Raw genomic sequence first — 11,389 nt, 5'->3', positions numbered from 1 at the left:
TGTGTATATCAGCACTAGGTGTCAGTTCTGCTTGTGGAGAATTGGAGTGGAAAACAGTAATTTCCACAGGCATGCTCTAAAAAAGGCATTATTTCCTGAAGGATACCAGATACATTTGCTCTGAGCAACTGTCCTGGTTGCAGCTTCAACAGTTATTTTTCTCCTTCCTAGTAGCTGTTGCAGTTCTGTGTTTTGGCTTTAGTCTGGGAACAATGCTGATAACACAGTGATGTTTTAGTTTTTGCTAAGTAGCACTTACCCAGATCAAGGACTTTGCAGCTTCTCATGCTCTGCCAGTGAGGAGGGGCAGAGGCAGGACACCTGACCCAGAGTAGCCAAAGAGGTATTCCATACTGTAGCACATCATGGCCAGTACATAAACTGGGAAGAATTATCGAGAAGGGATGGATCGCTGATATAATCAGGTTGAGTACTAGTCAGTGGGTGACGAGCAATTGTGCATCGCTTATGTTTTCTGAGCTTTCATTTCTTCTCGTTTCCCATTATTATTGGTATTCTTTCTATTATGACTATATTTTTCTTTATTTTAGTTATTGGCTTGTTCTTATCTCAACCTGTGGGGTTTACATTCTTTCTCCCCATCCTGCCTGGAGAAGGGGGGGAGGGAGTGAGCAAATGGCTGTGTGGTGCTGAGTTACCAGCTGGGTCTAAACCACAACAGCAACTAAGGGACAGAGTGGCAGCTAATGCAGATTTACATACAGCACTGTGGAATACATATGTAATGGAGAACCTCCATTTCCAAATACAATGTGAAGAGAACAAAATATGTTTCCTTAAACTTCCTTCATTGTATTTGCACACTGCTATTACTGTTCTGGTTCAGAGTGTGCCATGTTATATGTGGTCACACTGCACCACTCTGGAATTCGTTTTCTAGGTCAACTAGATCGCAGCTCCTTAAAACACAAACATAGCCAGGATGCTGAAGTGCATCCAAGTTTAGCTGATGAACACACATTTGTCTGGCCGTGAGATCTACAGGAACACAGGCAGCCTTTAAGAATGATGTGGCTGAAGCTTGCAACAATACTGGAAGCAGAAAAGTGTGGATCTCGTTTAAAGAAAGGTTTTAAAAGGACAGAATGCTGGGTTTTGGTGGGCTTTTTGTTTGTTTGTACCTGACCTGTGTGCTATCGCATCAGGAAGCAGGGCAGGACTCTGCCTTCTGGGATGTCTCTGGGACAACTGCCCACTGCTGGGCCTGCTCCTCACGTGCAAAAAAGCTGTGTGTCAGAAGCTGAAAGCACATCGAAGGTTGAGAGATTAATAAATTACACACCTCTTTCTACAATGATCCATAAAAATACTTCAAGGGTTCTAAAGATGCATACTAAGCCACCACAGGTGGAGAATGGGAAAAACAAAAGGCGGGCTTGGATGTGAAACGCAGCAAGAGCATAGCTAGCGCTACATTTACATTAGAATTCATGCTGGGCAGAGGTGAGAAGCAACTGCAAGAAGTTAAAAAGAACCCTATAAATAGGCTCCCAAAGGCAGGGTGGGGTGGAGGCGCTGCTGGCACCAGTTTGCAGAGCCGGGGTTATGGGGAGGCACTCGGGCAAAGCCGCTGGTTTCGGAAAGGCGACGGCAGAGACACGATCCCTTCTCCGGGAGGCACTGAAGTGAGGTTTAGGGGAACCGCGGTGCCCCCGAGCATCGCACCCACGGAGCTTCAGTGATACAGGCAGGTGGAGTCAGGAGATCCGCCTCAAGGAGCGGACAGGAGCCGAAGCACAACCCATGCCGTGTAAAAACATTTGGCGATGCGGTGGTTCCAAACGCGCTCGTACCGCCAGACGCCCGAGCCGGGAAGCGCACACCGCTGCGCCCAGCTCTCTGCCGACCTGGGGCACGCCCGGGAATGAGCACGGTAACGGGCTCTCAGGAGGCGATCTGGGCCCCGAAGCCGGCCGCAACCTATCTCTACCGGTACCGACACGGCCGGTCCCTGTCGCGACCGGCAGCAGCAGCGGCGGGGTTCGCGCCGCCTCGCCACGGTGCTTCCACTCTCCCGACCCTCAACGCAACCTCAACCGCCGCTCCGCGCGCACCCTGAAGCACCCCGTGCCACCACCCCCCACCTCACAGCGGCCCCGCCCGCCTGCGCGCTCCGTCACCAGCCCCTTGCTCGCGCAATCCTTCCGCGCCCGCGCCTCTCCTTCTCTCGCGGGGCTGCTTCTCCCTTCCTCCCCCGTCCTCTCTTCCTCGCACGTGTTCCGCGGGCACACGCGCAACCCCGCCGTCCAGCCGCGTGCCGCTCCCCGCGCTCCCAGGAAAGGGACTACTTTTTCTCCGCCCCCCCCCCCCCCCCCTTTCGCTCCCGCCCTCCTCCGGGCGTGCCCGGCGCAGGTGTCAGCGGCGGCGGCGGCGCCGTGGCTGGTTGCGCGGCGGCGATGGCGGCGGCGTAAAGGCTGTACTAAGAAGGGGGGCGGGGAGGGGAGAGCAGCCGGAGCGCGAGCGCGACGTCCGGCGGGGGAGGCTCGCTCCCGCGCGCGGAGGAGAGGAGAGGGGAGGGGAGAGGAGAGGAGAGAGCACAGAGGAGAAGGAGGAGGAGGAGGAGGAGGGGGGGCGGTTGGCGGTGGGGGAGGGGCGGCGCTGACAGGACTATGCCGAGCCGGGCCCTGCCCGCGCCAGGCGCTGACTGAGCCCTAAGCCCTGCCCGGGCAGCAACGGCCGCCGCCAGCAGCGACTGTACAGAGCAAGCGTGCGGCAGCCGCTGGGGCCGGAGCCGCCATGGCCGAGCCCCCGGCCTCTTCCAACTCCGGCGGCGGCGTCGGCGGTGGCGGCGGCGTGTCCCTGCCGCTCATTGAATCAGGTAAAACCGGCGGGGCGCGAGCGGCCGCGGGCCAGGGCGAGAGCTACTGCCGGTGCCGCCGCTCCCTGCCGCCATCTTCCTGACCGTGATTATGAATTACAGTCACCCCGGGGGCTCCCCCCTCCCCCCCCCCCAGCCCCGGCCTCACCCCCCGTCTCTCCCCGTGTCTTTTGCAGAGCTCTATTTCCTCATAGCTCGTTTCCTGACCACCGGGCCCTGCAGGAGGGCGCTGAAGGTGAGTACAGGGGCGCCGTACACTCACCAGGGCTCACGGGCTGGGACCCCTCGGCCGCTCGCTGCCGCAGGCAGCATCGAAGGGGAGCTGTGAACAGACCCTCCCCCCCCGCTGCCCCTCCTCAGTCCTTGAGAAGCCGGAGGCTTGCTCGTCCCTAAATCAGTGTTTTTTTCCCTTTTTCTGCAGGTGCTGGTGCAGGAGCTGGAGCAGCACCAGGTCTGTGTGGGCTCTGATGAAATAATCTCTCTCGCTGTAGTCAAAAGTTTCCCTTACTTTACGAGTCATTCAAGTTTCTTCCACTCTACTGTCTCAACTTTTCCGCCTCAACACGCATTGTTTTGGATGTGATATCTCCCTTCTTCCCTTTTAACCACTCACTTTTTTTTTTTTTTTTCCTCCTTCTCCATTTAGTTGCTTCCTAAAAGGTTGGATTGGCAAGGAAATGAGCATTATAGAAGTTATGAAGAATTGGTGAGATTTTTTTTTTCTTTTTGAACTTTTAATTAGGATGATAACGTTGTTAGACCCTTTTCCTTGAAAAGTAGGCCGAAAACTTTACGTTCCAGTTTAATTCAGGCTCTGCTAAGACATTATAAATATTTTTAAAAGGGCCTTTAATTTCTTTACGTTAGACTAACAAAAACACAAGTGGTGGTTTAAATTGGGGATATTGTTTACATAGCAGAGGTGGAGCTTGGCGTTGTGCTTTTGTACATGCCACTGCCTACATACAGGGAAGAACCAATCTGAAGCAAGGTTTCATTTCAGAGCTTCACCAGTGAGTTTGTTAAGTGCGTTTTGATTTGACGGTATTTATTTTCTGTTTGGCTTCAGCAGTCCCCTTCAACAGATTAGGAAACAAAATCGCTGTTCAGAAATCAAGGTTTGGCAGCTCTGGTGCCTATGAGTATGCTTTTTATCTCTGCCTACTCACTGGTCATAGCTTTGTTCGTGAATACTAGGAAGATACAAGTGATCTCTCAACAGCATGTACTTTATGCCTTCTACGGCTGATGTTTGCTCCAAGTGTTTTAACTTATATCCATTTCAGAATGGAAAGCTGTCTTTCTCTTGGTGTTTTATTTTACTGGTTCTTAAGTGGCAGAGTATGTTTGATAGTTGAATCTTGTGAAGTGATGGCCTGATGATGCCTGCCAAGTGTAGCTTTATCCTGCTTTATTGGAGGTGATCTTGTTTCCTTTAAACAGATGCTTATTTTTGCCTTTTTCCCCTTAAGATTCAGGCATTCCAGGTTGATTGACTGACTTCCCCCTTACCATCAGCTTGTGTAATGTTATAGGTAAATCCCCTTGTTCCTCTTGTGTAGCTCTTGAACATCTCGGAATCGTGTTTGCATAGGGAAGAAAGAAAATTTTGCTTAAAGCATTTAATTATTTAAATGCTGCTTAAAATGATAAACTGGGTTCTACTTCTTCTACTTGTCAGTGTGGTCAGTTGAGCAAATGAGGTTTTAGATTAATGCTTTAACTCACTGAAAAGCCTAGTCTTGCTAAACAGGAATACTTTCAAGCTCTGACTTGAATTTAGCAAACATTAAAAGTACTATTAAGTTTAAAAAGGATTGTTTGGATGGTTTTATGTTTGTTGGTTGTATTTCTTTTGGCAAAAAAAGTGATGGTGTTGGGAGATGTCGTGAATTCTTTTGACTTCGCTACAGGTTTTTTTAACTGTGTTTATTATACATGTACAGTTGTCACATTAATTCTTTAATGTGTTAAAAATACTAATGGTTGTTCTACCTTTTTTCCCTACAAAATTTAAAACAAATCTCTACACAGGGTAATAGTATTTCACAATATTAAATTAATCTTGTGAAGGTTTTAGTTTCTTCTTTTGAGGGTCTTTGGGCACTGCTTGTTGCCTCAATGGTCTCACTCTGAATTTGCAGAGACCACAGACAAATGCAATCATATGGTGCAATTATTTATTTTCCTCTTTGGTCATCATGGAATTGGAGCAGGACTTCAAAATGCCTGGTCCTTTCAAAATCTGAGGAAAACTACTTAAAAAGGAAATGAATTGCAAGGTTTTTGTATGCATGCTTCCATCAGGGATTGCTTTTGGAATATATAGTTCCCAATAATAGCATACAAACAAAATGGTTTATAATGCTTGGCATAAAGTATGCTGAGCTTTCTGCCCTGAATGTTGTGGCTGGTACTGCTCTGTACCAATTCAAGAGGCAAAAATTATAAACATATGATGAAAAAGTGCATTTTGTAATCTTTTGGACTACCAAATGTATTCCTCATAATCAACCAAATATCTGATGAGCTGTATGGTAATGTTAACTATTTTACTGATATTGCCACCTCTGCACTCCACCAGCAATACATCCAATACCCCCACAGATTTTATACCTTACTTGGATTTTTAATATCAAAGCAAATAATAGGCTGTGGCTTAAATTGTACTTTCTCCATACTCAGTGTACATTTGAGCAACTTTTTGTTACATGACAGCATGTGGTATTTTTATTCCCACTGTTCTGATGACGAGATCAGCCTTGTCAGGATTTCCCTCATCCAAGTTCTGTTCTTAGGCTAAGGGAATAGCATCATAACCACGAGTTAGTTCTGCTTGTGTTCTGAGCTACATGGGCAAGAGGCCACATACCTGTGTTGGTGTGGCCTACTGCCTTTCTTGGACATATTGGCTGGGAATGGTCTGGCTACTGAAGTAGCAGTGGGGCTTCTGGTTCCAACTGGTTTTGATGTGGCAAGATCAGAGAGCGGAGTAAACATGGGGCAGTTTGTGCCTGCTGATTCAGGCCTCCCCAGTAGCTTAAATTTATGATTCTGATGATTTGGTTTACTCAAGTCTGTGTAAAAGCTACTTCACATATTTAAGTTCTGCAGTATTGTGATTGACTTTATATTTAGATAAGGATTATTTTTCACTGAATTCCCAGAATGTAAATGGGGAAAAATAATCAAAACCCAGTTACATCTGTTCTTGACTGAAACATCAGAGTGTGTATGTATTTTTTTAAACTGATAGATGTAGGTAGTATGAGGTCCTTCCTGTATGGGTGTATGACTGTTTTGATCCTTTTGGCTTAAGGAAGTAGGGCAGTCTTAGGCTGTGTAGTACTGTCTCTTCAAGGACACTGTTTCCAGAGAGATTGTACTCAAGCCTACTGGGCTGCAGTTTACTGAACAAGTACTGTGTGACTGAAGTACTTACTAGTTGCATAAATTCTCATTCTTGATTGCAACAAAATTTTCCATGATCTTGAGTTATGAAGGTTTGAATTTTATTTTTTGTATTTTAATAATTGGGTGAATGGGGCAAAGACACTTAGTGTGGGGTCCTGCATGAATGGGTGCTGTACATGTGAATATTGCAAGCTCTCAGTAGTAAAATACTAAAAAGCAGTGAGTTTACTGGAATTATTTTTACTATAGCTCTTCCATTCTTGGAGAGTGCTGGCTGAATTTACTAGATCAGAGCTTAGCAGAATTGATTTTGTTTTGCAAGTTAAACAATATTTATTATACTAATATTGAAGTTTTTAGAGTCATCTGTTCTGGATGTACCATATATATACATACACATATATATATTTAAACTTTTATTTCTGCCAGGTGCTGTCCAACAAACATGTGGCTCCAGACCATTTGTTACAAATTTGCAAGCGTATTGGCCCTATATTGGATAAGGAAATACCACCCAGCATTTCTAGAGTGAATTCCTTGCTTGGTGCAGGGAGACAGTCATTGTTACGTACAGCGAAAGGTATGGTCTGTTTGTTATTTGATAGGGGTATGATATGTTTTCATAAGTATATGGTGAAGACTTGGAATTTTTAAAAGGAGTAAGTTTTCACCAGAATTGGCCCCCCATTTCAGTACTGTTTTTAAACACCAGAATTTTATGTATAAACTATATATTGGCTGTTACGAAGAGATGGTTTTAAGTTGCATCACAAGAGTTATTGTTATTCTGAGTGCTGAGCCTGCGGAACATGGCTAGTTCTCAGTGTTACTGCAATAAATGAATCATCAGGACACAGGTGCTGTTTCTGTAACATATTCCCAGTGGTATATTGGCCCATGATGGTTCTGAATGCAGCAGCTGTTGTATTTAGTTCAGTGCAAATGTGAGACAGTTAACACCAGCTTTCTGAAAATTTTTGTGGTTAATGCAAATAGCATCAAAATTAGTATTTGTGAATTCTCTAGATAAGGAGGAAGAGAGTCCTCGCCCGTAACTTAAAGGGAATGTTTGGCAGTGCATAAGCACAAATGTTGATAGAGTAGATTTTAGCTTTAGACTTACCTCCTTGTTTCTGGGAAGTTCATGTGTTTGTCTGAAGTTCTGCTGGGTAACTAGATGCTATGATGTGTCACTGATTTGTGGGGTACTGTTGCATTTTCAGTTAACTGTCCTAACTGCTTTAAAGGATGCACACTGAATGACAGTGACTCCTCTATCCTGAAAATCAGGATAGAACAATTATTTCAGTGTGAGGGTATCAAAGTAGTTGTCAGTGTGGGTATTTTTTTTAAGAATCACGGAACTGTCAGATGAAAGAGAGCTCTTGAGTTCATCTAGTTAAATAATTTCATACTAATAAACATTCAATAAATACTTATGAACAAATATGCATTAAAATGTCAAAAATCTTAAATGCTTTGCACTGGGGATGAGTAGGAAAAATTCCTTTGAAAGGCTAGCTTTGTGTTATGTGAGCTGCAGGGACATCTCCACTTAGGAGTGGTTTCAAAGATTGCTGGTTGATTGTATTGGGTTTTTTTTTCCTTCTGTTACCGTACTGAGTGGAATTTTCTCTGATGCTAACACTGTAAAGTTTTGGAGCATTTGGTGTTCCTGGTTTTTCAGTTGTTTTAGTACTGTGTTTGAGACTACCTATAGGTATGTTGTTTACCGTCTTTTGGCATTTAAACATGTACTTATGTTTTTGTTTTAAACATGTACAATTGGTTTTAAAGATTGCAGGAACACAGTTTGGAAGGGCTCTGCATTTGCTGCTCTTCGTAGAGGAAGACCTCCTGAATTTCCTGTGAACTATGGCACACCACCAAATCTTGGTAAGCTCTTTGCAACACTCACCACTGCTGCCATGAACACACAATGTGTGTCTTGAGACTGGCCTTGCTGTGATGCTGAAAACTGCACCTCAGAGCTGGATCTGGAGGCTCATCTGGAGAACTTCCTGTGACTTCACTGGAGTTATGTATTGGGTACAAACCTCAGCTCACAGCACTAGGGAGACGATGGCCTCTAGATGACTTTTTTTTTTTTTTAAAGCCGCTGTATTTAAGTAGCTAAACCTACAGGAGTCAGAAGTCCTTCTTTGAATAGAAGATCTCTTGTATGGTTTAAGGTATGGAGGCTTTAGAGAGCCATGGGAAAATAAAGATAACACTTAGCACTTCTTTTTTAGGGACTGTTTCGATTTTACTTTTTTTATTGGAACAAGTTTAAAATACCGTCTTGGTTTTATGCATAGAAAAAATTCCAAATACAAAAAAATGTTACTTTATAAATTCTGAAAGTCACTTCTAGTAAGTCACTAAGTAGTAGTGCAAGTTAAATAAAATCCTGTTTTAGAATAGACCTGTTTTAAATATCAGTACATTTATTCTTTGATTTCTTTGTGTTCTAGTGGAAGTACATCGAGCAAAACAATTAACTGGATATGCAAAGTTCAGTACTTCATTTCCAGGAAGTATGTATCAGCATGTCAAGATGCACAGACGGATTCTTGGCCATCTTTCTTCTGTATATTGTGTTGCATTCGATAGGACTGGACACAGAATATTTACTGTAAGTTCATGAAATAGATCCAAATCTGATTATAGCTCTAGATGGATACAAGGAAAAGAATTTTGAAATGCGTGTTATGCTAAAACTTCTGGAGGTTGATATCAGGAGTGCTAAAACATAGCCAATGAGCTCCATTGCTGTGCTGAAGTAGAACAATTTGATGTAATTTGATGTAAATTGTAAAGTTGGAAGCATGTAAGAAATGGGGTATGTAATATCTGGTCAGGTGTTGGCGTTGATGAAGGAGCTTTATTCAGTGATGTAGCTCGATGTTAAGCATGTTTCATGTTCTTTATGAAGGGGCAGAGGAAAGGTGGATTTTGCAGAGCGGTACTTTCATTGGCCCCTTCATGTAAGGAATTCCCTCAAACTTATTCCAGACTTTTTGCATTATGTAGTGTATATCTGTGGTGATTGCACTGTAATTCTGAACTATAAGTAAGCATTTTGACATTTCTTTAAGCTCATACGTAGTTTTACATAGAAGTATAATTTACCAAGCTGTGGAAAAATATAGTTAGGTTCTTTAAGGGAAACCTAAAACTTTTATCCTGAGTGTCTTTGAAAAGTCTTTCTGAGTGTAATAACTGTTTCTTTCTAGGGCTCAGATGACTGTTTGGTGAAGATCTGGTCAACTCATAATGGCAGGTTATTTGCCACTTTACGAGGACATTCAGCAGAGATTTCTGATATGGCTGTCAATTATGAAAACACTATGATTGCAGCTGGAAGCTGTGATAAAATGATCAGAGTGTGGTGTCTTAGAACTTGTGCACCAGTTGCTGTCCTCCATGGGCACACAGGGTCCATTACCTCATTACAGGTAGGTTTTGGGTATTTGTAGTTGTCTACATATTGGAGCACAAATAGTGTAAATGGATTCGCATGACAGCATGATCACATGACAGCATGGTCTGGAAAGTTTAAAGGTATTTTAGTCAAATAGTAGAAGATGAGGAATAATTTGGGGGGGAGGGGAGGAAAATACTGTTGCACCGGATTTGAAAAGTTAAAGAGTCTGCTTTAGTAGTAGGATTTAGATTAATGGGACACCCTATGGTTAGGTAGCTGTCATGTTGGTTAGAAATAACCAGTTCCTTGGTTGCTTATTGCAATTCAGAAACATAGTTACAGGAATGCTCTACACCAACAGAACCTTCCATATTTGTTTTACAACTTCTTGTAAAGAAAGATTAGTGCCTCATTTTCTGTTTGTGGAGAAAAGTACTTTGTGATTGCTGTTACTATGTGGAGAAGTAACTTGCCAAGTGTCCATCTTACTTTTTCATGTCTAAGTGCAATGAACTTTCACTGTGCCTGTCACTATGGTTTTCACATGACTGAAATTATTTCTTGGGGAATATTAAAATGTGAACATTTAAACACTAATGTCAACAATCAGTCAAAACCACAAGAGAAACCTACACAAAAAAACCCCAGTTCCCTACCCCCTGGAATTCCTGAGTACTTAACTGAAAATAATGACAGGAATCCTTCTTCAGTTAAAAAAGATCACTACCTCTAATATTTGGGCTGTTGGAACTAAAGAGAATTTCTGGGAAATAGACACAAGTCTTCCTTGTGTCTGTTGCTGGAGACATGATATACTGGTTTATGTGGGTGAGTGTTTGGATCCTGTATGTGACTCACAACTTCTGTGATATGGGTATTTCTTTTAATCTCAAAAATGTGAGTTATTTCAAAAGTGCAAAGATGTTCAGTGTAGTATTCCGTGTAAATTTGAAGGTGTTATGATGCTTTATGAGCTATTGGTAGTCCTTTGGATTCAGTCTTGGTTTGGCCTTTGTAATTCCTTATTTAACACATCAACGCATAAGTAGCTCGTTATCCAGATTTGTTGTGTTACCCAGTGAGACAAACAGGCTGATGTTGAGGGGTGAAGTGGCTGCCTGCCAACTTACGAAGTTCAGTGCAGAAAATAATTTTGATGTTTTCTCAAAAATGCTGCCTCTCAAAGTAATTGTCGTATTTGCAGAGTTTCTGTGGCATTCATTGTATTTCTTTTTCCTGTTTCTTTGGGGTTTTTTAATGGGAAAGAACTTATTCATGGTGTTTATTTTATTGTAGTGTAGTGGATTTCTTCTATTTAAGTGTCTTGTCATAGAATCCAAGGTTGGAAGGGACCTCAAGGCTCATCTGGTCCAACTTTCTTGGCAAAGCATGGCCTAGACTAGATGTCCCAGTGCTGTAATTGCAGTATATGCAATTTATATGTCCCTTTCCAACAGTAGTAGTAGCAATGGATGAACAATTTAAATCATCTTGTGTAACTTGAGGTCTTTAAACTTCTGAAGTTTAAAGAACTTCTGAAGTTTTCTGAGGAGTAGTTCTATGCATACCAAAAATCCATGTCTTAAACAAGTATGTGTGAGGACGTCCTATAAATTCATTTGTGATGCTGGGTTACGCTTACTTGGACTGTCTCACAACTGAAGCTCTGCTTTATTACAGAGTTTAAAAAATAAGCCTGTCTAGTGAAA

The 11,389-nt window shown here is 43.1% G+C and overlaps 1 protein-coding gene across 7 annotated transcripts in view; it reads left to right on the top strand.

The window, feature by feature from the left end:
• Positions 1–2,638: 2,638 nt before the first annotated feature.
• Positions 2,639–11,389, top strand: part of BRWD1 (bromodomain and WD repeat domain containing 1) — a 58,809-nt gene continuing 50,058 nt past the window's right edge. For all 7 annotated transcript variants that reach the window (XR_013956367.1, XM_080612385.1, XM_080612384.1 and 4 more), the window contains exons 1-8: positions 2,639–2,839; positions 3,016–3,074; positions 3,261–3,290; positions 3,486–3,545; positions 6,683–6,833; positions 8,051–8,149; positions 8,728–8,888; positions 9,490–9,711. Coding sequence is in view for 6 of the 7 variants with exons in the window: in XM_080612385.1 (XP_080468511.1) it covers positions 2,758–2,839; positions 3,016–3,074; positions 3,261–3,290; positions 3,486–3,545; positions 6,683–6,833; positions 8,051–8,149; positions 8,728–8,888; positions 9,490–9,711 (864 nt within the window). In the remaining variant the exon portion in view is untranslated. The remainder of the gene's footprint in view (positions 2,840–3,015; positions 3,075–3,260; positions 3,291–3,485; positions 3,546–6,682; positions 6,834–8,050; positions 8,150–8,727; positions 8,889–9,489; positions 9,712–11,389) is intronic.

The sequence above is a fragment of the Psittacula echo genome (genome assembly GCF_963264785.1).
Source record: "Psittacula echo genome assembly, chromosome: 3".
Lineage (NCBI taxonomy): Eukaryota > Metazoa > Chordata > Aves > Psittaciformes > Psittacidae > Psittacula > Psittacula echo.
This window is presented reverse-complemented; position numbering and strand designations above follow the sequence as displayed.